The 27,862-nt window shown below is 38.0% G+C and overlaps 1 protein-coding gene across 3 annotated transcripts in view; it reads right to left on the minus strand.

Moving 5' to 3' along the window:
* Positions 1-1,148: 1,148 nt before the first annotated feature.
* Positions 1,149-27,862, minus strand: part of GCT (RNA polymerase II transcription mediator) — a 47,910-nt gene continuing 21,196 nt past the window's right edge. For all 3 annotated transcript variants that reach the window (XM_088953531.1, XM_088953532.1, XM_088953533.1), the window contains 10 exons: positions 24,834-25,103; positions 23,137-24,519; positions 20,426-20,690; positions 20,209-20,344; positions 19,303-19,390; positions 18,963-19,041; positions 16,379-16,674; positions 3,173-4,274; positions 2,643-3,014; positions 1,149-2,015 (listed from right to left, as the gene is read on the minus strand). In XM_088953531.1, the coding sequence (XP_088809657.1) occupies positions 1,411-2,015; positions 2,643-3,014; positions 3,173-4,274; positions 16,379-16,674; positions 18,963-19,041; positions 19,303-19,390; positions 20,209-20,344; positions 20,426-20,690; positions 23,137-24,519; positions 24,834-25,103 (4,596 nt within the window). In that variant the 3' untranslated portion in view covers positions 1,149-1,410. The remainder of the gene's footprint in view (positions 2,016-2,642; positions 3,015-3,172; positions 4,275-16,378; positions 16,675-18,962; positions 19,042-19,302; positions 19,391-20,208; positions 20,345-20,425; positions 20,691-23,136; positions 24,520-24,833; positions 25,104-27,862) is intronic.

Raw genomic sequence — 27,862 nt, forward strand, 5'->3', positions numbered from 1 at the left:
GTAGGTCCAGTATTTTGTGGGTAGTATGACCAGTCAAATGTAAACTCACTTCAGTGGACTGGATTTAATCAGGAAAGTTTAATAGTTGGTCGGTCCTATATAGGCCCTAGCAAAGCATGTGAATGACAATGATTATGGGTCTTCTACAACAAAAGTTCAAAGTATTGACTGACTCACATCTGATCTCACATGAAAGAGATGAACACCAAAATCTGAATGGCATCAAACTATGTTGAAAGTCCCATGCCAAGGCGTTGCCGCTGCCACCAACGATTGCTTAGATGTTAATAGAACCCTCGGAGGATTAAGGTGGAAATGGATTGCCCGAATCTGATATGTTCCGCTTATCTCCTTTAACGATACAATAAAATTATGATTCTAACATTTGTTTTCGTTTCATTTCTTAATTTTTGTTGGCTACTTTTATTTCTAGCAATTAAATTACATAAAATATGCTACGCTTTAATTAGAAATAAAAACTAACATCATCTTTCATATTGGAGGGTTCTTCATTTTCATTATTCCATACATTTAAATACAATTTTATATTAAAGTTTCATTTTTTTTAAGTCCAAAAATATAAAAATTATACATTAAAACTCGTGGAAATGGGTAACAGATAAATATCTTCCATATTAAGTTACACTTTATTTTCTGGGGTATCAGTTCCCTCGTAAAAATTATTAATTATAATCTGCTTTATTCAATTGTGCACACAATAATTTGCAATAAGCTCAACATTTGTATATAATACATTACATTATACATTATTAATTTTAAATAAATATTAGTTTAAAACAATCATCTCTGCATAAACAATAATATTTTTCTATAAATTAAGCATATATTTATATGAATTTATAGGACACTGTTCGTGTATATATTGTCTTATGTGCTGATCACAACCATCTGCAGCACCTGTACAAAGTAACATATTATTATTACAATTAGATACTAAAGCCATGGGTAGACCAAAAAGAACATGCATCAGAAATGTTTTAAGGGCTCATAATTTAACTATATGGACGTTTTTTTTATCAAATCATGGATATGGAGTATCTAGTAGTTATATCGCACATGGTGGAGAACCTCATGAACCCTAGGGCCAACGTGTTGTCCTGTAACCGAGTAGAAAAGAAAAAGTCAGATGATTTGAAATTACTGAGAAGACCTAAATTTGGAAGCATTAAACTTACACATACAAATTGCATGTTACAATTAGTACAGAAGATGTACATCAATGCAGGCCTGATAGGCATGTCCTGCATTTCTCTCATTTTGTGCTCATCTTCATGGCTGGCATTGCCAAGTCAGCATATATCAACAGGAACGCAAGATATCATGTAATTCACAGCAGCCAGTAAGAAGAAGCAAGTTAACTGTGTAACTACCAATTTTCTGCCTACTTTTCTACACTTGTAAGGTTTCACGCTGCTGAGTGAGCTCCTTGTCAGCATAATGGAGTAGCCTTCTTAGCCTTAAAAGCATGTCACAGTGAAAGGGCAATGCAGTGCGTCTTTCCAAGTATGCTGGGCTCACTGTCATCCAAGATAGAGAATGGAGCTCTGCTGCAACAGACTCGAGAATCAAATGAGTCTCTAATTCACCATCTTTATTATCAATAGTTCTGGCCTGTGTTCCACTCCCTCTTACAATCTTCTCCTGGGTAATGTTGCTGGTTCCATAGTAGTCAACAAGACTGACTGAAAGGACTGAAGGCCATTCTTCTTTGGCATTGCTCCTGGAGTCCTTTCTTATGGAGGAAGCTGCTTTTGACACCACAAACCCAGTACGTAGAGGAATAGCAGATCCCTTGCTATGTAAGAGATGGGCAAGAGGTGGGGATTCAGCAGTTAGGCATGTAGGAAGCTGCAATGGCATTGGAAGGAGGAAGCGCATACTGGGTGATGGGGTAATAATGTAGGATGCAGATACAGAACCAACAGACTTAATGGAGCTGAAACCTTCCAGATAGACGGATGGGGCATTTCCACTGCCTCCTTGGGTTCCTCCCCCTGCAGGATTTTTGTTATTAACACCACACATTAATATTCAACAATGCAGTGTGCTAAAAACATGTCAGAACTGTAATATGCTTTCCATGATGTTTTTTTATCCAGAATTACTACAGCTACAGAGTGGGTGAAATCTCCAAAATCAGCCAAATGGGATTACATCATTACAATTTCTAATTATCCACCAAAGATTTTCTTTAATGGTAAAGCCACAACCCATCCACTAATTTTTTCCCCTGATGAATGGTTAGCCAATTAATAGAACAATGGAGTAGCATCTGGATGATGGCAACCCATACAAAGGTTGAAAGATGCATAGGCATTAAGCAAACAAAAAAAAAAAGTACCCAAATATATAATTTAAATAACCATCATGGCCTAATAAAAAAAAGTCTGATTCGGTGCATTTACTACATCTAAGATAAATCATTTACCATGAAAAAAGTTGGAATTCTAGCTTTATATGCCTACAGATAGAGAAGATAGGTAGATGAGAAGGATTATTTCTGCTACCTAGAAAAAATGTACATGAAAAGGTGGAGTTCGTTATGGACATAAATGTCTAGTTAAGCATTTATCTGCAAACGGAAGGATTCAAGGTCAAAACATGAACGTTGGACAACTTACCAGGGAAGGGTGCATCAGGTTGAAAGGCTAGTTGAAGGGAGTGATCAATGCAAACTCCAATTAAACTGATACTCTGCACCCACTGAAAGAGCCCCCTTGAGCTGTCAACTGTTGTTTGCCCACCCATAAGCTGCTTTCTTGTACTGTTTTGAACTATGCCACCTTTAATAAAGCCAGAAGATTTTGTATGAGGGCTATACAAAGAAGGGCTTGGAGAGGAAGGTAAGGCTCTCTCTTGAATCAAACCCATCTCCTGTTGCTGCAACGAAGTCCCATTACTGCTCCCAGGAATTCCATCAGATACAGATCCTCGTAGTTGTAGCCACTTTTTTACTTCATTTCCACCAACTGTGTAAATGGCTTTCTGCCATTCTGTTTATAATATCAAATGGTTTTATTCAGAAGCATTAACAGAAGAGTGTTAGTAGGCAAGTACTTGAACAACCCATAACACATAAATACAAATTGAAACGTGCAACACACACAGACACGAGAAACATGCACATAAGAAAATAAGCAACTTGTAATACCTTGGCATTCAAGCTCATAGAAACATCCAATTCGAGTTATCACAATATCTCGGGTCTTTGCAGGAGCTATCTCAGGGGGAGAACAAGATAGTATCTGGCAACCTTGTTGCAGAACTTGAACAAAAAGGCATTGTAATCCCTTTGTGTCCTGTCTACTGCTTATGCCACCAAAAGGGAATATATGGCTATCAAGCAACTCTCCTCTTGAATCAGTCCAGATGCTAATTAGCCAACGCCAGTCCTCAGTCCATCCATAACAGCAATGAAGGCTTGGTGCCTTTTGATAGCTAGACCCAAGAACACCAGGATCTGATCCATCAAGCAGAGAGCCTGATCCAATATCAGAACTTCCCAATGAACTTGTGTTTTGCATAAAGCTACCACCACCATTATCATCAGCAGGCCTTGAGGATTCCAAGGCCACACTACCAGACATTGTTGGTGAAATTCCATGCTCTACAGAGCCAGGTTCAGCAAGGATAAATAGAGGTTCAAACAAGTATCGAGTATCATCCTGAAGAAGAATATCCCCAGATCTGTTTGGGTCACAGTTTATTCCACCAGTCCTTGATGTTTGCCAAGAATTATCCCAAGTACCAGGCCTTAACCCAGAATCGAGTTCATTATCTCTTGGAAGGGATGGTCCTGTAATTCGAGTAACAGAGTCCTTCCACATCCCGGGAACAGGAGAAGCAATATGCATCAATGTTGACTGGGGTCTACCAGAGATGCCCAATGACTGTCCTAGATCACTACATGATACCCGAGATATCCGGCGAGCCTTGTTGTAAACAGTGAATGCAATCTCCTTAAGAAGGACAAGCTCATGAAGGGCTGGACTAGTAACCCTGAAAATGGCATCAACAGTAATAATCTGCAGAACCAATTTAGGAATACTGAACCCTGAAATTGTTGGAACATTTGATGTTGATGCTTCATCCACAGCTGTTGAACAACTTAGAGCCTTCCCAACCTGAGTGTGCAGCATTGATCTCCTCTCTTTATCTGATGCGTGAATGATTGATCCAATGGCAGCAGAAGACTCAACCACAGTCTGTAGAACTGCAATAGGTTCAGGGTAGGGGCACACCACATAGATTACCTGATTTAATCAAGAAGATATGAGATTGGTGGGATAATAAACTACTAGAGTTTTTTTATTCAAAGTCCAAACACAAGACTGCTGAAAGAGATGCCACGCTCAAGCAGAATAAGAGCAAGAAATGAAACGGTGCAGACTGCAAAAGGAATACCCAAAATTTCTATTGATGATGGTTCATGAACATATACTATTCTGACTTGAAGAGGTAGAGAAGACAAACATAATAAAATTCAATAGGGACACATTGGAAAGGAATTAAAGCATTTGAATTCTAAATAATTAGGATTCTCCTGGGTCAACAAATTTATCTAACTTCTTTTAGGACTCGAGGATTAATCCATATTATTCAAGAATCTAGTACATAACTAAAGCTGATTTGGAAAGTCCAGTATCTGTTCTTAATTGAGAATTTCGAACAGAAACTGATTAGTACTTAGACTTGATGAAGTTCACACCACCAGAGGGAATCTGAGAGTCAGTAGAATGGTACCAAAGCACACAAATAAAAATTATGATTTCTATTACAAAGATAAAATTGGTATTCTAAAGCCCCAAAGCTTTGTGAACTCTTAGAAAAACACCAAGACTCTAAAGAATTCAACTTAGCCTTAATCCCAATTATTTGTGGTCAACTACACAGAGCCTATCCACCATTCAAGAACCGTGTTTTCTTTCAAATTATGTGTCCTTAAATCATTTGTTACTATTTCAGACCACATTTTCTTTGGTCTTACCATTGTTCTTGCACAAAGTCACTCCTCACTGATCATCTATGCACATTACAAAACCATTTTCAGTTGATTTTCCCTCATCTTGTCACTAATTGGAGCTAGCCCTCAGTCCTATTCTGTTCATTTCTGATTCCATCCTTTCTAGTCTTTCCACTCAACCATCTCAACATTCATATCTCAGCTATTCTCATTTTCTGATCAGTTGACCTTCCCTCTTCCTGTCACTAATTTAAGTTACACAGAAGTCCTTTCTAATGCACTCCTTTCTGATTATGTCCTTGATAGTCTTGCCACTTCATGTTTCTTGATTGCTTAGTATTCTGATTCATATAGCAATGCTGGTCTTAAAACTGTCTTAAAGAAGTTTTATCTTAATCTCATTGATATATGCTGGTCATATAGCATACCAGTTACACCTCTCCCCTTCAACCACCCTTCTCCAATCTATTTAGTTTCTTCATCATTATGTCCTTGATAGTCTTGTCACTGCATGTTTATTGATTGCTTAGTATTCCGATTCATATAACAATGCTGGTCTTAAAACTGTCTTAAGATTTTTTCTCTTAATATCATTAATATATGCTGGTCATATAGCATACCAGTTACACCTCTCCCCTTCAACCACCCTTTTCCAATCTATTATTGATCCAGGATACCATAAGTAGTTATTTTGGGTATCCCTTAATCATCAACCATAATTGAACCACCACTGTTTTTTTTTTTTTGATAAATAACATCAATTCCATTAAAATAATGAATAGATACAAGAAGATCCCCTTAGAGGCACGAGAAGCAGCCTCTACAAACAGCAAATACACAAACTACAACAGAGAAAACATGAATGTTGAAATTAAAACAATAGTTACAATTGTGCCCAGAACAATGTTTCCCTATTTATCCCTTGTTTTGCCAAGACATCAGCAAAAGCATTAGCTGATCTCCCAACCCTTTGTACTGTTTTAGACATATTTCTTGTCAGCCATTTGAATTTCTTTAACTCATTTTTGCAGCCCCAAGTGACATCCTCTGGATTATTTAACCAGTCCACTCCTTCAATCAGAAGCTGCTCCATACCCACTTCTTTTGCAAGAAGTATTCCTTGTATTGCAGCTAGCAGTTCTGCCCGGATAGAGTTCCCAACTCCTAAAGGGCCAGAGTAGATTAAGACAACCTCTCCAGCCTCATTCCTCAGTACACCTCCCATCCCAGAGGGACCCAGGTTACCCTGGCTACTCCCATCAAAATTCAGCTTCAAAGAACCAAGAGGAGGGGGGACCCAGCTAGTCACTGCCCTTCCCTTGTAGGAGGAACAGCTTGCTACCAACTTCCAATCCTTCCAACAATCAGCAAAAGTAAAATGGTTAAATAATTCTAGAGTCTTTAACCAATGTAAAGACCTGGACAAAATGCAGTCCTTTAAGGTTTGACTGCTTTAAGTTTTTCTTGGAAGATTCTGGCATTCCTTTCTTCCCATACTGGCATTGTACCGCCACTTTTACTAATATTTTCAACTAAAACAGAAATGCATTTAATCATAACACAGAGCTCTATCTCTGTTACAAGGGCTGACAGTAGAAGCAGCTGGGAATGAAACAGGTGGAGGTCGAAGGAATGAAGGAGACTCAAAGCTAGTTATAGCATGGATGAGTTGCAATAATCTGGGCGCCTGAATGTATAGGCAAACTGTTAGGGAGATAAGAAGCTTGGCATTAGAAGTGGAAGCTGCATTCAGATGGGTGACAACTGAGAAGAATGGAAATATTGATAAAAAAAAAAAACAGAGAAGAATGGCAAATGGGTCGGCTGATTCCTAGCAAAACAACGGGCTTATAGGAAGCAATTTTTCTGGGCAGGATTGTAATGGATTCTATACAAAAGAATGGGATACAGATTAGGTCCAAGACCTCTATGTAATGGTTTAAAACTCTTTTAATGGAAGTAAATTTCTGTTGCTGATAAAATAAGAAATACATTTAATCTGCCATAGTCTAACATATACTAGAAATATTTATTCTAGATCATCTATCCCTTGTTTAAGCTTTGTATTCACCAATCTTTAACCTTATGAATCAATACCCTATCACAAGCAAATTACATACCCCAGGGAACCCTTTGTAGTCTTGTAAAAGTTTAGTCAGTTTATCCATAACTTAAGGCAAAAATATATGAACTAAGTACTGATCCTCACTGTTGTAATTAGAAATCCTCTTACTCTCCTCTTCCTGCATTCTCACACTGAACCCTTGATGATATTATAAACCTAACTGAAGCTCCTTTCTTTTGCAAAGCTCACCTAATCACTTCTCTAGGGATCTCACAAAGGCCATTACCCAATGTTGGTCCCAGCTATACGCAATTCTAGGAGAGGTAAAGCTGGAGCCTGGATCACCTGAAAGCAAAAATCATACAAATACCCTGAGAGCATGATATCCTGCCGCACATCGGGAATATCTACCCATGAATTTAGCGAGATTGCATTTCATCCTCACAACAACTGCATCCCTGCATTGGGAACATCTCCGTACTTGCACGTTTTCATTCATGGGAAGATGCTTCCAATTCACGGCTTAAGTGTTGTGAGGACAAAATCCAAATCTGAATTTAGCATACTAGTATGGGAGATATTCCCAATGTGCAGTAGGATGCCATGCCCTCTCAGGATGTTTGCACGATTTTTTTATTTCAGGAAATCTCACCTAGTAAAACTGGATATGGACCTAATCTTTTTGCATTTTTTAGCACATAGTGGACACTCACAGACTTGAAGCCACGTTCTCATGTTTGTCAGCCCAAGATTTCATCAGTATACCATGCAATGGTTCCTTTTCTAGGGAATTTATAAATATACTTTTTCTAAGTCAGGAAATACCAAGTGGATAACTTCAGGAAGAGTGACTTGGAATAACTTCAGGCAAAAACCCATAACGAACTCAATATAATTAGACTGGTCTGAACAGACCTTACCACCACAGCTTACCCACCATGACTGTCTCATTTGTCATTAACCCTTAATGAGCCTGTCATAGTTTATCCGCATCCCAAGAAAACCTTGGAATGTTTATCTATTCACTGTCCAGACTATCTTGGCAGTTTTGGTGCACAATTATCAAGGCACCTAAGCAACGTTTTCTTTTCTGTTTTTTTTTCTTTTGGGATGGGGGGGTGCTTTGCCTTGGTGTTTCTATGTGGAGTTGTACCAATTTTGAAGTGTAGCACACCATCTCATACCAGATAAATAAGATAACAAGAGGTTAAGAGACACTATGAAAGAATATTTTCAATTCAAAGAATCATTGAATGGCTTTCAGGCAAGAAAGTCTCACTATCATTCATTAGTCCTTACCAGAAACTGAGCAAACAAGAACTAAACAACCACATCGAAGTGCAGCAGGAAAACTAGCAAGACAACAATAGGAGAGTGATGTAGGACCAGCACAGTTCTAGTCCTTAGAGAATGTTGAATGTTCTTTTTTTTTTTTTGATGAATAAGGATAGTTTTATTACTTCAAAAGAAAAATATCTCATACAGCAGCCCGTGGAGAGGCACAAGCTGCAGCCTCTCTAAACTGATTACAAAGAAACTTAAAAGGGAAAGGAAAAGATGAACATTACAGCTGAGCGCCTGAGCCCAAAACAAAACTTCCCTATTTGTCCCTTGCTTAGCTAAGCCATTAGCCAAAGCATTTGCTGATCTCCCTACCCATTGTATACTAACAGATATATTCCTTGTCAGCCACTTAAATTTTTTGACTTAATTTCTATAGCACCATATAGTTTCCTCAGGGTTCTGCAACCACCCCACCACCACCTTGGAGTCCCCTTCTATAACAAGCTGTCCTACTCCTAACTGATTTGCGAGTTGCACTCCTTGTATGGCTGCTAATAGTTCTTCTCTGACTGAATCCCCAAATCCCAAAGGACCTGAATAAAGCAGTATAATATCTCCAGCCTCATTTCTCAAGACCCCTCCCACTCCAGAGAGCCCTGGATTGCCCCGACTACTCCCTTCAAAATTCAGTTTCCTTGAACCTTCAGACGGTGGAGTCCGTCTTGTAGATGTCTTAGTCTTCCCAGAAGAGCACCTTGCCACTGCTAGCCAATGTTGAATGGTCTTCTTTGATCAGAATTTTATGGCTGTCGATGGCTGTAATGGCTTCTTGAAGGAACAAGAGAGAAAATAGGGAGAGAAAGAAGAGAGAAAATACCTGAAATCACTGACAGGGTGCCTAGAATCACTCTAGGGCATGGGAATTGCTCACCATAGTTAGCATAAGCTGAAGAAAACTCAATAAACTTCATTGCTCATTGTGTAAAACGTCCATACATATTTATAGACTCTAAAGTCATAATAAACCTGGGAGTCAAACTGTTAGACTCAATAATCCTAGTAGAATTCAAACTAAGCTGTCATATCCTATTTCAATTCAAAGAAGACTCAATAACTCTAATCCTACTTATACAATGACTCTGAAATTTTAAACATAAATAGACAATCAAACCCTATTATTGGACCCTACAGAAAATTATAAAATAACAAAAACACCCTTGATGTCTAATTCAGTCCAAATCCCAAGTACCATCACTATGCCATATCGTGACCTGTTGTAAGGCTTCCTACTTTCTAGAATAAGTCTTCAAGGATGATGATTGATTCCTATCGAATGTGCTAGCTGCAGTAGGGCTTTAACTAGTACATCACAGTATCCAATGCAAGTGGTGTCATCCCTTTGTTCAACATGATTTTCCTCAATCTGCCTAGTAAACCAGGTATTGCTCGTTTACTCCCTTTTCCCCATCTTGGCTCTCTTATTCATTGACTGAGCAAAATAGAGCATGATATATATCTCTATTTCATTTGCTATTTTTTCTTTGTTATCACTCTTACTCTTACTTTCTCCATTTTCTATCTGTGACCAGAATAGGAACTCACTACTTCATTTCCTCCGGCCTATGTTGCATTCAACATGAAAGGACCCTGTCTGTCCTTTGTTTTCTTTTCTCTCTTATTACATTGTCCAGTTTTTTGATCGGTAAAGTTCACAAATTTATTGAGAATAATGAAAAATAATTGTGTGCAACTTTCATAGGTAACCACAGACCTAATCCTAAAAGGAAAGCCTCCTTTCACACTAGAAAAATGGTGGACCCTTAACAAGGATTTTAAGGAGATGGTAGCCGGCTGGTGGGAGGAGTGTGAAGTAGAGGGATGGGCTGGTCTTAGACTGTTACAGAAATTAAAATTCTTGAAGAGGAAGTTGAAATCCTGGGGAAAAGAACAGTTTAAAGCTGGTGAAGAAGACAAAAGGAAGATACTCACGGAATTGGATGAATTAGATATAAAAGAGCAAAAAGGCACTCTAGATGATTCAGGCAGAAGAAGAAGAGCCGAGCTGAGTAAATCTTTGGAAGACTTAGTCCGAAAAGAGGAAATTTACTGGAGGCAGAGATCTAGAGTGAGGTGGCTGAAAGGAGACAACTATACCAGATTTTTCCATGTGTATGCCTCGGGGAGAAGAAGGAAAAACTTCATTTCCAAAATTAGAGTGAACCAAAGAGAAGTGGAAAATACTAAAGAAATAACTGAAGTCTTCCTCTCCTACTTTAAGAGCCTTTATTCTAAGGATAGCTTATGCAATTTCAGATTGAACAATTGGGAGGGATCAACTTTGTCGGTAGATAAGAAAGATTGGTTGGAAAGAAGCTTCGAAGAGATGGAAATAAAAGAAGCAGTTTTTAGCATGGATGGAGATAGGGCACCTGGCCCAGATGGTTTCCCTTTATTTTTCTTCCAAAAATGTTGGGATATTGTTAAGAAAGATCTCCTAATGTTCTTTAGAGAGTTCTACTCCTCAGCCATAGTAAACAAAGGCTTAAATTCAACCTTTCTGTGCTTATTGCCAAAGAAAGGGGGAATTTTGGAAGTGAAGGACTTTAGGCAAATAAGCCTAGTAGGGTGTGTGTGTATAAAATTTTGGCCAGTTCTAGCAAGAAGACTGAAAGAAGTGCTACAAGATCTAATCTCTCCAAATCAGTTTGCCTTTGCCAAAGGAAAACAAATGGTGGATAGTATCTTAATTGCGAATGAATGTGTAGAAGACAGAAAGGCTTGTGGGATTCCAGGGGTTCTGGTCAAGCTAGACCTTGAAAAGGCCTATGATAAAGTTGACTGGGAGTGTATCTTGGACTGCTTGAGTTTGAGAGGGTTCAGCAGGAGATGGATCAAATGGATCAAAGGATGCATTGGCTCATCTTGGTTTTCGGTGCTTCTAAATGGAGAGTCTAAGGGCTACTTTAAGGCTAGTCGAGGGCTTAGACAAGGCTGTCCACTCTCTCCTCTCCTCTTTACCTTAGTGATGGAAATCTTCAACTTTTTATTTGACAAAGCCTAAGTACTAGGTTTGGTCAAAGGCTTTGAAGTGGGAAGAGATAAGGTCCAGGTTTCTCACTTACAATTTGCAGACATTATCATCCTATTCTTGGATGCATCCTCGAAAAATATTTCTAATGCGAAGAGGGTGATCGAAGCCTTTGAATCAGTTACCGGGCTGAGGGTTAATTTCAGCAAATCTAATATTATTCCCATAAATTCAGTCGAAGAGAGCCTCCTAGAGAATTTCAAAGATGTTCTGAATTGTAAAGTGGAAAGCCTCCCCATTACCTATCTAGGAATGCCCCTGGGAGGCAACCCAAGATCTCTAAACTTCTGGGGACCAGTGGTGGAGAAATATGAAAAGAAATTAGCGTCATGGAAAAAATGCTACCTATAAAAAGGGGGTAGACTGGTTCTCCTAAAGGCCTCTCTAGCCAACTTACCAATTTACTATCTTTCCGTCTTCAAAATTCCTCCTAAAGTGAGAAATTACTTAGAGAAAATCCAAAGGAATTTCCTTTGGGATGGAGGGGAGAACAGAAACCACTTGGTAAGTTGGGACCAAGTGTGTAAGTTGAAGGAGGAGGGAGGATTGGGAGTTGGGCATTTGAAATGCCCTGTCATCTCTAGCAAATATGGAACAAATGTAAACGGGTCGGACAGTAATCTTCAGTTGAACCAGGTAAAGAATTCAAACCCTTGGAAAGGTATAGCTTCTTCTCACCCTTCTTTCCATCCTTTCATTAGACTCAAAGTGGGAAATGGAAATAAAATAAAATTCTGGAAAGATCTCTGGTGGGGGGATACCACTCTAGCAGAATCTTTCCCTAGAATCTTCAATCTCTCCAGAGACCAAGATTCAACTATTTCCTCTTGTATCCCAGCCTTACCTGCTAATATTAACTTGACCCTGAACCTGAGAAGACCTTTAAAGGAGATTGAGATCTCAGACCTCATAAACCTCTTCCTCACCTTAAAAGAAGTCTACACCTCCCCTCATTCCATTGATACCCGAATTTGGACCCTTAACCCAAATGGTGTGTTCTCTTCCAAATCTATGTTTAGGGCTCTAATTGCAGGTGATCAGATCTTCTCTTTCCCTTTTAAGAAGGTATGGAGCAGTCATATTCCTCTAAGAGTTTGCTTCTTTGTTTGGGAAGCGTGTCTACAGAGAATAAGCACATGTGATCTTCTTTAGAAGAAAAGCCGGGGAAGGCCTGATATTTCTCCTCGTGCATGTGTGCTTTGCCTAAGAGAAGGGGAATCAGCAGATCATCTTCTCATTCACTGCAGCTTTTCTCAAAAGATTTGGTGGCATTTCTTAAACCTGATTGGTTATAGTTGGGTCTCTCCTAAGCACATTCAGGAGTTCCTCAACCAATGGCATGAGTCAGGCTTGAGCAGCAGAGGCAAGTGTATTGGCAAACTGTGGTTCATGCAGTTTTGTGGGGAATTTGGGAGGAGGGAAATAAGCACATATTTGAAAACAAAACCAGATCTCTACAAGAATTAATTTCAGATATCTTCTTCAGTTGTAATTCTTGGGCTTCTAACACTGAGATGTTTCAAGACCTCTCTCTTAATGATCTTAACAGAAACATCCAAATGATCCTTCTTCTGCCAACTCACTCTCAACCAACCAAAAGATTACAGATACCACATATTGAAGTAGGGATGATTCTAAACTTCGATGGAAGTGCTGCAGGCAATCCGGGTAAAGCTGGGATAGGTGGTATTTTGAGGGATGAACAGGGATTGATCTGTTGGGCTTTCAGTGGCCCAATAGGTGTCACAGACTCAACAAAGGCTGAAATGATGGCAGCACTCACAGGTATCAGAATAATAAAAAGTTTAGGCATTCAGAAATTATCCATAGTTGGAGATTCAACTAATACCATCAAGTGGCTGAAAGACAAGGAGGGGGGTCTGTGGAGGTTGAGTCATTATCTGTCAGAGGCAAGAGACTCCTTGGAAAATTTGAATGTTAATCTGATGTGGATACTGAGGGAGATGAATCATATTGCAGATGGATTAGCTAAATTTGGAGCAAATTTAGAAAATTTATACAGCAACAGGCTTCCCCCCTTGTAATTTTGTGTTTCTGCTGTTTAAGTTCTCTTTCCTTTTTTAGTACATCTGCTCATGTACTCCTTGTCTCTTTTAATGAAATCTGATTATCTTTTTTCTCAAAAAAACACCCCAAATTTGGGGTAACACTTGCCAACACTGTTTACAACCTCCCCCGCTGGGAGTCAAACCCCAAGACAGATTATTTCTGATTGTTCCTTGTATTGCTAAGGCATCCACCATGCTGTTAGCTGATCTCAATGTTCTTTTATCTCCTTCATAGTGTGCCTATATTCCCATGATCCGACATTATTGTTTAGAGCCAGCACACAATCACGAGTACCCTTCCACCACTAAGTTCCTACAATTGAGGGATTTAGTCAACCTTGCTGGATCTACTAGGACAAGTTCACTTGGACCTGTCCTTGGAAGATTCTAGAATTCGGGTAGGCTCTTCAAATGGTCTCTTTACTTGCTCTTTTTTTTTTCAGTGTTCTCATTCCGCCCAGCATCCCAATTGGGGATTTCCCTATAAAGAAATTTGGAGTAAGCCTATCCCACCAAAAATTCAAGCTTTCTTTTGGGAAATTTTCCTTGACAAGGTAAATACTTGTGATATGCTACAGAGAAGAAGGCCTTTTGCTTCCCTTTCTCCTCACATGTGCTCCCTTTGTAAGGAAGGTGATGAGACCCTTTCACATTTATTAATATCTTGTTCTCTTGCACATCACATTTGGGAGTTCTTTTGTGCTCTCTTTGGTTGAAGGTGGGTTCCCCCTCAAGATGCAGCAGGCCTTTTCAACTGTGATTTCTTGAGCCAACCAAAGAAAAGAGGGATGGTAATGTGGAGAGCTACAAACGCAGCAATTTTATGGGTGGTATTGAAGAAAGGAACAACAGAATTTTCTTGGAAAAAAGTAGAACAGTGGAGGAAATGATAGATACTATAAAGGTTAAAGTAGCTCATTGAGTAAAATCCTTGCATAGCTTTCAAGATTTCTCAGTCACAAACATTCTAAGAACCTGGACAGAATTAGCAGTCTTCAAGAGTGAAAGAGAAAATAAGGATGGAGTGGAAATTTCTAGAAGGCAACAGGATTAAACTGAATTTTGATGGGAGCTCCCTTGGAAATCCAGGACTATCAGGTATAGGAGCAATCAGAAATTCTGAAAGGAGGATATTGGCTTTGTTCTCAAGACCGATTGGCACTGCAATTCACTAAAAGCTGAGTTATTGGCACTGCTACAAGGGCTGACGCTTAGCTAAGCAGCTAGGACTTAGGCATATTGAGGTGGAAGGGGACTCAAGAGTGGTCATCTCTTGGACTACAAACAATAGACTTACTCCATGGACCTTCAAACATGCGATTAGGGAAGTGGAAAAGATTGCAAAGGAGGTAGAAGTTGATTTCAAATGGGTCAGAAGGAGTGCAAATGGGCTATAGCTGATTCTCTTGCCAAATAAGGGGCATCGAGGCAACAATTGTTTTGGGCTGCGCTATAATGTGGGACAGAAATATGTACTAAATTGGGAACAACATTCCCTTCTACATGTTGTAAAACTTTGTCTTAAACCTATTTTAAATAAAATTCTCTTTTACTGATTAAAAAAAAACGGGATTTAGTCAACCTTAGTACTTGTAAAGCTGTCTATAGTTCTCCTCATGTGGAGCCACCATGTCCAGTTCCAATAATTGCCTATTAAAATGAGTCCTGTTTTGCCATTCTTTTTGGCTACATGAATCCTGTTTTATTAAAATGTCCATATACTTCTGATATTTCCATGACAAATTTCCATTTCCATGTGTACCTAACATGAAATTTTACTGGAACCAACACATTCCCTAGTGAAAGCTACTATCATTATGTGGAATAGAAGGAAAATGTGAAGAAAACCTTGCTGAGGATGTACTTGCCACAACCTGCCAGCTTCTAATGATATCTTTGGTAGAGAAATGAATGAAGACACCCAAGGACTCCACCAAATGCACCACATTGATTGCTATGCCTTCAATTAGATCCTCCTTTTTTATCTTTGAAATTTGTGGCATTTCTTTCTTCTCAAACACTCCAAAGGATGGCAGCCCTAGTACACCTACACAAGAACTTAACATTTTTCTTAAGTAGAGAGAAGAAAGAGATTCTAAAGAGACTATCAATGTTCTCTAGAGTCAACTGTCTGCACCCAAAGAGAGTGAAACTCTGGAATACTAGGAACATATGGGCTGCAATCCATCCCAAGGATATGTCCCTTTGTATTATTGGCTCACATGAACTCTATTTATTGTTTCTTGCATTCCATAAAACAGTTTTTTATATGCTAATTAATTTTGCTTTCACTCCATATTTAATGTTATATTCTTTCATGTTGAATCACTTTCTAATGTTTGTTAGCTGCTTGCTAATTCAACTAGGGAAAGAAGCTGAAATTTTCCAGGTTTTGCTATTAAAAAATCACCATCTAGACAGGTGCCTAGTGGCCTAGGCAATTTCCTGTTGTCTGGCCTGGCCCTTAGCAACTTGATAAATAGGATATGCTATAAAAATTTGAGAAATTCATGGTCGACATAAACTCAGAGACTTTGTTTTTGATAATTAACAAAGACACAGAGACATAAATATTACTAATTTTAATGCTCAAATGACTAATAATAGGTATATGCATGCACGATGAAGTAAAGTAATTATAATAAGTACTAAAACACATTTGTGTAATAAATAAGTGAGAATAGAGGAATTTCAACAAATAGCATTGAATTTAAAAGCTAGTATTATCTGACATGTAACTCATTGTGGAGATAATACCATAACATGTCAATTGGTTAACATCAAGTTATATTGTAGACTAGCAATGATGAAACCCCTTTTTCAACAAATGAACTAACAAAAGTAATCAATGTAATCTACATAGTCAAATGACAGTGTCGTGAACTTACTGTGCAAGGATCGGCAACTCCTTCCTTTTGACTCATTGTGGAACTCGAACTAAGTTTTAGAGACTTAAGAACTTTTGAAAGAGACTTGAGAAAGCTGGTCAACTCCCAGCCATTAGATAAAGATAAAAGGTAATCACTTATTGAACCCACAAAAGATGCATTACTGCTTTCAATCTTCATTGTTTGTGGACAATCCATGATAACAAAACCGGAGGAGAGCCATCTCCCAGATGGTAGCTCTGTTTGGCCTTCCATAGTTTGGGGTGCATGATTTCCCAGTTTGCAAGCTTCATAAACTGGCAAAAGGTAGTTTGCAGTAAGACTGAAGACACAGGAGGAATTTAAATGCAAACAAATTTGACTCATAGAAGGTTTAGAAGCATGAAATGTTGTGCATCACCATAGTTGCATTATAAAGAAGCACTAAAAACATTACATATTTATATGTGATGGAATGCATATAACACCTTGACAGAAATAATACCAATGGAACAACCATCTTTCAGGAAAATTTTCACATAAAAAAGCATCTCCAACCCCCAGAAATAAAACTGACAAGACAAATATATCAGCAAGTAAAACCTAGAAGGCCCTTGGTGGAGATTGACAGATAAAAATTGACCTGTTCACAGGCCAGTCTTGGGTTGACCTTCTGCCAAATTTTGAATGGGCCCAGCCCAAAGCAGTGTAAAATGTTCATGGGCCAAGTCCAATGCCCAGCATGTGAACAGGTCTAGGTAAAAGAAGCATTAGTAACTATTTGATGTGCACATGAGCCAAGCCCAACTGTTTGGCTGCACCTACAATTTTATTGCATAGGCTTGGACCTGATTTTGAGATCCAGAAGACAAACTCAGTGAAATTGGGCCTAGTTTTAGACTAAAACAGGTTCGCTTAGGCCTCTAGTCCTAGTCCAGTTTGAACACAGTTTTCCAGCCATGAAAAAGGTCGAGCCATAAAGCCCAAAATCTGCAGAGAGAATAGAATTTGCTTTAAGTTATTTTCCCCCACTTTTCTTCTCTCTTTCCCTTATTTCTTCTTGTATGTTCCTGTATCACACATGCATATATGCATAGAAACATGTATGATATCCTTAAATAAAGCCCATGAATATCTGAAATTTTCCCCTCAAAATTCTTGTTGTTTCTTCAAAATGGCAAACGTTTCTATGTTCCTGTATATATTTCTCCACAAAATGAAACGAGGGTAACAGGTGGGCTCTGGATTACACTTTTTTCTACATGGAATATTTCAGCACTCTTTGAAAACTAAGACAAGTAAAAACTAAAAAGGGAAGGAAGAGAGAGAGAGAGAGAGAGAGAGAGAGAGAATTGTTACAACTTTTTGCCAACTTCAAACCATTGTACTTTTCTTACGATATATTATAATGTTTAACCATTACAAAATTACCATAACGGAAACATTGTATAAGTTATTTCTGATATTCAAAATAATGAACTCAATGGATTTTCTGAACCAAGAGGACAACTTTGGGTCATTAGCCATTCAATGAAATAAATCAACATGTGGACACTCAAGACTGCCTAGGAGATGAATGTCCTATTCCAACTTGCAATCCTAGATATTAACATTAGGTGGTATAACTAAGGGTTTCACAAAGAGCAGTTAGATGAACAAGAGCAATAAATCTGGTGCCAACGCTTGGACCAGGTCAATGGCTTCTACACTGAGTAATGGTTCCAAAGGGCATCATTGTGCTAGTAACAGGGAATGGAACAAATTTTCAAGAAGCAATTGTTAAAACAGTAAAATAATGATTTCATGAGATATGCCATTTTTCAATTATGCTACGTTTGCAGAAAAAATGCATTTGCACTGGGAGTGCAAATTATGGTTCACTTTTGCTTCAGGTTTTATTTCACTTCATCTGCACCGCAAACAAACAAAACAAAACTAAACCAAAATTTGCACTCAACTCGTTTGCACTTCCACAATTTTGCACTAGTGCCAACAAATTACACTGCAAGAAAACAAGGCCTTGTGAGTTCCAGACAAGGGGGAGAGAGAAACAACACAGGAGAAGAGAAGACACACAAGGACTAGCCTGATTGAGTGAATCTTGACTCAAAAATGCTAAAGCTGTAACATGTGAACAGTGCACATGAATTAAACCATGTGACAAGGGCATATGGAAACATGGACATAAGAAGACCAAGTTCCCAACAGCATGAGGGGAAAAAATCAGCATGCACAACTGCATAAATGTCCATAGATAAATACTAAAATAACATTATAAGTCCAGTGCTTGAAGTAACAACACTACGTGAATATATTCATTGAGAAACATGCAGTTTAAGGGTAGTTTATGTGGAAGCTTCTTGCTTCTGTTACCCTCGTGCCATTTTGAAGAGAAATAATAACTCTCCTGACCTCAAACAAAGCCCAAAAGGATGAGAATAATGGTATCCTCAAATATACTAAAAATATAACTTTCTTTTTCTTACATAAAAAGCAAAAGTACATACAAGTATGGAAAATATTATGCCCATATATGCATTGTGCAATTAATTCAATAGGCTGTGTTAGAACCAAGAGCATAACCCCAACAAGCCATCACACTCACCTGTCCCTAATTGTTGAAAAAAATCAGCAGCAGCAGACGTAAGTGGATCAATGTTGGGGCATATAACATAATAAGACATCTGAAACAGGTAGCAAACCAAGAAAAAACCTTAAAACAAAGACAAAGGAACCTGAAACCACACTCATACACAATATATGACCGGATCATTAGCACAAATGAGAAAGTAAAAGGCATTTCATAAAGTTCTAGGAAATAATATCAAATTACATAGCAAGTAAATGAAATAATGTTACTATTATTCAATCTTAATAAATCAATATTTGTTGCCGATCAAAAAAAAAATGTTACTATTATTCAAAATCTTTCAGGAGAGACTTACAGGTTTTGGTAAAGCATATGGTTCAAGAGGAGCTTTTTCCCAAAGTTGAAGAGAGTTTGCTGATGTCTTCAGCCAATCATCCTGATACCTATTACATAAATCATTATTTTTAGCTTACACTTTTAACTGATAACAGTAATTTTATTAATGGTAATCAAAAGTAAACAGTGCAAAAACAATCCTTACGGCAAGGAATGTAGACCAAGCATCCTATACAGAGGCAAAGAAGTGCATACAATGGGAAACTACAAATGAGATGTTGAAATATGTGTTACCTTTGGGTTAACTGGGTGTGTTTTGCTCAATAGATAGAAAGCCCAAAATAGTAAATAGTGAAAGAGGACTGCACAACTAGTGTATTCTTCTTCTCCCAAATCATGATGTCATTTCCCTTGTTTTTCTTCTATTCTAACATGAAAAAATCAATCTTTTCGTTTTTTTTAAGACACGGTGGTATCAAAGCAAGGTTTCTTCTGTGTTTTTCTTTCTTTGCCTTCACTAGAGCCTTCTGTGTTTTTACCTTCACTAAAACCTTGAAGATCACAAAGTATACTTGCAAATTCAAGGCTGATTCTAAGGGTAGGTGCACAATAAGGGCAGATGCAACCATCATTTGATGGTTCTCAACATGGCATATTCCATATGGAAACTTTACCCAATCAAATGGCCATGACCATAAATTTCACAAAACCCTTCTTTACAACTATAACTTAACTTATTAAATGATCTTTAACTATCCAAAAGAACAATATACCTTCTATATTATAAAGGTTTGGATTTTCAACCAATATGCCCCATGAGAAGCCACTGTATGGTAGATGAAATGCAGATAATGCACCATGTATATGCTATTTGTAGCCCTTTTATATTATTTAGTGAACCTACAATATTAGGATGCATACATACCCAACAAGTATAGCAGGCAATGGAAGCACAGTAGGTGTTGGCCTGAGACGTTGATCAGACTCTGAACCACAGATTTCTTGGTTTGATCTCCTCTGGAAATTCTCATCCACCCTAGCTCCATCAGTGGCACTAGACACTGAACCATTGGCCAAAAATTTAGTCAGTGCACAGATGTACCATTATTACAATTGTTACATAAGACAAGCTAAAGGTATACCTTTTAATCCAGCTGAACTAACAGTTGATGACTGAGGGGGGCTTACTGGTTCTCCAGCAGCTACAGCTACAGTACTTGAATCTTTCAAATCACTTGAAGTTGATTCAACAAGATATCCATTGGCTACACTTCCTGTATCACTTGATTGACTGCGGCCCTTGCACCAATCAAGCATGGACAATGGACCATCCAATTTCCCAAAAGCAGATTTTAGAGCTGTTTTTATATCTGACTGCAGTAAACTGAGCATGGATGCCGCATTGACCTGCTGCAAGAAATTACAAGTGCTAATGTTTCCATATCTTAAAAATCCACTCTTATAAAAGATTTTATGATAGATCATAGATGTTCTATTTAAACCATTATGTCCATTATAAATGAAAAGTAACTAATAGAAGATTAGATGGAGAATAAAACAAGAAAATATTGTTTCAGCAGCAATTAATAGCAGAATACCAAAGATTATAAACAGCAATAATCTTAAATGTAAACGATCTAGATGGTTAAATTCTGCAGACAGAGACAATATAGTGGAAAACAGATGCTTTAGAGGGAATATAATGCCAAACATTTTTCTAATTGAACACATTCTGCAATCTCCCTTTCACGATACTAACTAGAATTGAACTCTATAATCTTTAGCTTCCATAATCTCCATTAATTAATGTCAGACAACTGGATTAAAATCCAAGAAATTAGCCTTGCCAAGATTAATAGAATGTATCATAAAATAATAGGTTCTCCTTGCTTTAATAATATCATAGATGTTACAAAGAAGTTCAAGGCAGTAGGAAACCCTTAGATCAAGTTTACCTGGGGGGACTGAGGAACAAACCTTGAACCAGTTTCTTCTTGTCCTATTCTTCAACTTCTTGATGTCACATTCCCAGTACAGCAAACATAAGCCCATCATTCTCCATCTGCAATCCTTTCACTATGATCAAACTTCTCGCTCCAACCTATATGACTATCACATTGACAAACTCTATTTCTCGAGTAATTGGATCCATACTAAGATTGTCTTGCAGTTATCTATAGACAAATCTACATCATCCCCTAAAATCTTATCCATTGGGCGAACAACCTTATTTCTTTCCCCTCTTAAACCCTTCAAATTTGTTGCACACCTTAACCTTCAGTAGCAGGGGCCCTTCAAGCAAATCTTGATGGTGTTACTCCATCTAGATCATAGTTGTCAAGGTGACGCCTAGGCAACAAGATGCCCTTTGAGGCTCGCCTCGCCTAATTGCCTAACAATTTTCTACTTCCTACTATAAAATACTTTTTAATTCATTCTTTTTTGAGATTATAATTATAAAATAGACATTATTAAACTAAAATAATCGCTTTGTGTGTTTATATACTAATTCTTTTTATTATTTTCTTATTTATTAGGGTTTAATCAACACAAACATTGCTAAATGCTGTATTAAACCCTCAAAGACTTAAAAACCTGAACCAATAAGTAAGGAAGAACTAAAACTTTTATCTAATCAGCACATTTTCCTCTTCCATATATTCTTCTCCTACTACTACTACCAATACTTTTTATTTTCTTCTTTTCCTATAACAAAAATAAGGGTCCAGCCCCTATATTTTTTGAATTTTATTTTCCTTCTTCCTTTTCTTCTCATGAATATGTTGATTTTCTATACTTTAATATGAAATTTATACTTTTCTTATGAAAATCATGAATAATTATTAAAGAAATATGGTGTTATGGTACCTAGGGAACTACCCTAGGATCTACGTTTTTAACATAAAAAATCCATCGCCTAGGCACCCCCCAGTCGCCTAGCCTCGCCTTGGTGCCTTGAAAACTATGATCTAGATCCTTACATTGAGAATAAGTGCAACTGTAGCTACTCAACATTTTTTTTTCTAGTTCTAAGATCTTGAAACTCTAGAAACTAAATCCTTGACAGTTCTTGGAGGGGAAAAAAAAAAAAAAAAAACTCCAACAAGAGTGACAGTCTTCGGGAATTGAAACTTTTTCGCAAATAGCGCTTTCTCCAAGGGTGGGAAACTAAGAATAGCTGGTGATTCTTGGAAAAAAAATTCCTCCGACAAGATCAATTAAAAGAGAGAAACATCCACATAACAAGCATCTGAAGAATAAAGGTTCAGAAGAGAATGCTAATAATTTATTCTTGCATTCTAGGATAAAGAAAAGATATAGTTTTGTTTCATCTACCAGATGGGTTGGAGAATTCAATGTTGATCACAAGAAATGAAGAAATCACTGCTTCTAATTCTTACAAAACAAAAAGGTGGAGGATACCCCTACTAGAAGATATGGAAGAAACGGAACAAAAGAATTTTTTTAACACAACCTGAGACGGCCACATCCTTCAAGGAGATTAGCTAACTGATTTTTGGATTGGATAAAAGGAACTCAATGATATGGGCAAACAGTAAATGGGAAGAAATAGTAAGGCATCAATCTAACATTTTCATGTGTATTCTATATCATGGTCAAAACTATTAATGGATGACTAGTTGTATGAAATGTTTATTTATCAATGAAAAAAACAATCTTAGTTGCTTTTACACTACACCCATTAAACCCTCAACCATTTTCAGAGAAGAAACAGATCACCTTAGTTGAAAAGGAATAATCACATTAACCATAACACCCAATCACCACAAAGAAAACAAATTAAAAAAAAAAAAAAGGTTCACCAGAGTAAGTATACAGATCAGTAGCCTACATTAGCAGAGAGTGGATCAAGTAACTCCATTCCAGCAATGTCCAAAGAATGACAAGAAGCCAAAATCCCACCACAGCCTGCATGGATGTTAGAAGGCCCACAAGAGAACCCACGCCTACGCTGCTCTTCTAATGCAAGCCAACCATATGGACCATCACCATAGTCAGCATCCAGTGCCACATCAACAAATGAAGTGGCCTGTTGGACAAGCAAGGGCATTGAATCAAGAAGCCCCTGAAGAGGCCGTTTCTGTCCATATACAAAAGTACCTTCTTCATTCAATGAATTATGAGGCATGGGTGGAGCACCATCAGTGCTTGGTGAACTTGCAGATTTTGCCCCTTTAGGAACTCCGACAGAGCGCCAGACACCAACTGGTGCATTAAGAGGTCCATCAAGCATTCCACCCTCAACATCACCAGCTATTCTAATTGGTATAGGTTCCTTCTTCTTTACATCGTACCTGCTAGAGAACTTGTCTGTCACGGTACTTGTGTCCCCTGGGAGATGAGTTGAAACAACACCTCCACTAAATTTGCCTAGACCAGAAGAGTCCAGATTAGTGGAAGATAGAAGCAAATGCCGCATCCGGCACATAGCAGCTTGGAACATTATGCATTCAATATCTGCAGCAAGCACAGTCTTCGAAGACAGCAGGAAGTTCCCTGCTTCAAACATACTTCCATTCTTATTCCTCTGGACAGATTTGACAGCATGTGTGGAAGTCAGACCAGAAAAAGATGGTGCTACCCCCTCACAGGATGAAGTCACCACCTCAGAAGAAATAATGCTATTATTACAAGCCAACGATCCTCTATCAAGTTTCTCTTTCTCAGTCTCAACATAGGTGTAATATTTCTTCAAGTTAAGGATGGAATTTGCTTCACACCCACCAGGAACTGTTTCTGAATTCACAGCTATGGAAGGCTTCCCATCTGAGACATCTAAGCATGGAGAACAAGGTGGTCTTGCACCATAGACATAAACATTTGAGCTTGAATGTGAACTATTTTCCTTTCTGGATCTAGGTAAATATGGGCTTCTGAAAATTGATGAGGGCAACTCACTTATAGAGGCTTCAATTGCTCTATATTCTGGAGCAAATATCATCATGGCTTCCACTTTAGACAAATGGTCAGACTCACCCGTGGAAGGAGCTAAAGCATTGCTCCCGGGACCTGAAGACTGAATTTCTTGATTTTTGCTATTAAACTCCTCTGTAACATCTTTAGGAAGTTGGTTAAACCCTTCAAAAGATGGAAACCCTAAAGCAGGCAAAAGCATTTGATCTGTTACATCAATTCCCATAGTACAAGGACTGCTGCTACCATCACCACCATCCACTGGAAACAATAGGGCCTGTGACTCTGCAGTCCCTGGAGGCTTCACCACAGGATGATCATAATCAGTTTCAATTGACAGTATGCCTAATCATGCTGAAATGCAACAATTTAAAAGAAAATAATGCTTGGAAAGTGAAAGCCCCTTCCCTTTCCCAAAAAAACACATTGATTCTATAATTTTGAGACTGGAAAGCAATTGACTGTAGCTTTAATCTTTTGCAAACAAAACAACTAAAAATAACAAAGTCAAATAGAAACCAAAATCCAATTATTCCAATTGCACTTAAAAAATAAGTAGGGTATTGTCCCAGATGACATACATTATACCATGATGAAGTTTGTAAAAGAATATACCTCCCCAAAAGGCAGAGCGTCATTTTCAAAGAAGTCACCAAAATCTCCAAACTCAGATAGAAGTGTTTGGATATCCATGCCTGTAGCCCTGTCTTCATCATCCCAAACCCAAAGAGGTCCAGCCTGATCATTTGCCACTCCTGCAGTGGCAGAGTTGTTAACTTCAATGGAATTATACTCGGACTTGTATGGATCTTGCATGGTTTCATTTATTACTGTGCCCGTCTGGCCAAAAGAATCTGTCATGCTTGTGCGGGGACGCTTGGAAGCCTACATTAAAACATATTGTGAATATACTCTGCAATTTGACCAATAGCTAAACAAAAATAATAATAAAAAGTTAAGAACGTGTTACTGTATTAGTTTACCCCACACTTTCACTTGCTTATTACACATTTTCATCTCTCTATTGGTTGAATGATTCAGTTGTTTCAGACCATATGGCCAATATATCCTCACATTTAATTTCTTATCATTTGGTGGTGACAAAGAACGATATCCTATTATGAGTATTATAAGTTTTATTAAAACTAAAAAAGTATTACAGTGGGGCAGGTCATAAGATATCACCCCCAATCTGCCAACTCAACATCCCCCATTCCAAAACAACAAAACTCACAAGATCAACCCGCATCCAACTCCACACAAGTGACACAATTAACAAACTCCATGAATCACTGTGTTGGTTTAAAAAGTTAAGAATGTGTTACTGTGTTAGTTTACCCCCGCACTTTCACTTGCTTATTACACATTTGCATCTCTTTATTGGTTGATTGATTCAGTTGTTTCAGACCATATGGCCAATACATCCTCACATTTAATTTCTTATCCTTTGGTGGTGACAAAGGATGATATCCTATTATGAGTATTATAAGTTTTTTTTTTAAATAAAAGTATTACAGTGGGGCAGGTCATAAGATATCACCCCCAGTCTGCCAACTCAACGAGATCGGCTTCTGTCAAGGCAGGCCCGTGCCCACACCGTTCCAACCGCCTTTTTCAACCTTGCATTGGGAATATCTCCCCAAGAAATAAAGAACATATGTACGGAGATATACTCAATGAAAGGCTGTGAAGGCTGTAAAGGCTGCTCGAACGGGCTTTGCCCTGACTGAAGCCAAACTCCAACTCAACATCCCCCATTCCCAAAACAACAAAACCCACAAGATCAACCCCCATCCAACTCCACACAAGTGACACAATTAAGAAACTCCATGAATCACTCATCCATCTCTCTATCTGCAATACTTCTCTATATCAAGCATCTATCTCCCAATCCTTTCAAGACCTCCAGTTCCAATCTTTTCTAAAACATGCTTTGCCACCCAAGAACCAATGTTTTTAAAAGCTAAAAGCACAAGTGCAAGGACCTTCTAATGTCCAAGGTGCAAGGCAAAGCATGTGCATCTAGAGAAAGCAAGACACATACAAACCTAAATCTTGAAACAAACTAAACTAAGTGCTCAAATTAAAATACATAAACATAATGTAAACACATATTCAAAGTAAAATCAGAGGAAATAGATGTAGATTGTATCAAAGTGCTCCAAGCACTAAACAAATAAAGATAATAGGAGAAGATAAGATGTTCCTGTTCAAGTCTATAGAGAACAAGAGTAAAACAAGCAAATTTTTGCACAATGTGAAGTTGGATTTTAATGTTTATATGTTGTTGGGTTCAACTATGATACCAGAAAGACATGCTACCCGAAAAACATATGACCAATGAACCAGTACCATAAACGTGGTAACCAATCAGATGGTATTTATCAAAACTCATGGGTGGGTTTTGATTGGACAAAAATCTTTCGGTACCATGTCTTGCCAGAACCATAGATTTTTCCTATGATGTTTGGTTCTTGTCAGCAGATAGATGATAGTTATTATTGTCAGGTTGGGTAGGTGGTCTATTTCTTGAGCTGAAGGGTTCATGTTTATTTTTTTAGGTTGTGAGGAGGTTTGTTCTTTGGGGTTTTTTAATTTATCATGTTCATGTTATTTATCAAAAAAATAATTGTCATGTTCATGTTGTGGTTTTGGAGTTTGGACTGTGGACTTTGTGGTAAGGTAAAGTTTTGTTCCCATTTTACTTTCAGGTGACATTGTAACTTCTTTTTCTTTTAATGAACTTTTATTTTATTATCAAAAAAATACTCAAAATACCTAAGAGAGGAAGTTGCAGCAGGAAATACTACTACTACATTCTGAAACTTGAAACATAATAAGACTAGACAAGAATAACCATTAGGCTGCACCTCAAAAAAGGTAACAACATCATCATCCAAGCCTCATCCAGAGTATATGAGGTCAGCTACATGAATCCTGTTTTGCCAATTGGTTCTGTTTAATGTCACATCCATTGTTAGATTATTGTTGCTTAAATCATTTCTTACTACTTCTACCCATGTCCTTTCGGTCTACCCCCAACCCTTCTAGACCCTTCAACTTGCAACAAATCATTTCTTCATACAGGTTCTGTTGATGGCCTTCTATGAACATGATCAAACGACCTTAGTCTACTTTCTCGCATATTATCATCTATTGGAGCTACTCCTAGGTTTTCTTTTTTTTATCAATCACATTTCATTAATCAAGCAGAAGTATTAATAACAAAGGAGGAGATAAACTTTATTTTCTCCTCAACTGAGGCTTGAGCCCCCAAGAATAGAAGTTACAATTACAACTGAGCCCAGAACATAGATTCCCTTGCCACCTCTTGCTTAGCTAACCCATCAGCAAACGAGTTAGCTGATCTCTTCGCCCAACTGATCTTGATTTCCATGTCTTTAACCAGCCATCTAAACTTCCTACTTTTTTTTATCAATAACAGCACTTTTATTAAAAGAGATGCGGAAATTACAACCAGATTGAAGGGGTAAAATGTCTTAACCCTCCCTTTCAAAACTGAAAACACATATTACAAGATAGCCCAAAAGAAATTAGTTCTTCCCACCCCCTGTTTAGCCAAGGTGTCAGCCATGGAGTTAGTACTCCTCCTGGCCCATTGAACCCTTATAATCATGTTCTGA

Source organism: Nelumbo lutea, chromosome 7 (assembly GCF_056320005.1).
Source record: "Nelumbo lutea isolate HS-2025 chromosome 7, American lotus-T2T, whole genome shotgun sequence".
Classification (NCBI taxonomy): domain Eukaryota; kingdom Viridiplantae; phylum Streptophyta; class Magnoliopsida; order Proteales; family Nelumbonaceae; genus Nelumbo; species Nelumbo lutea.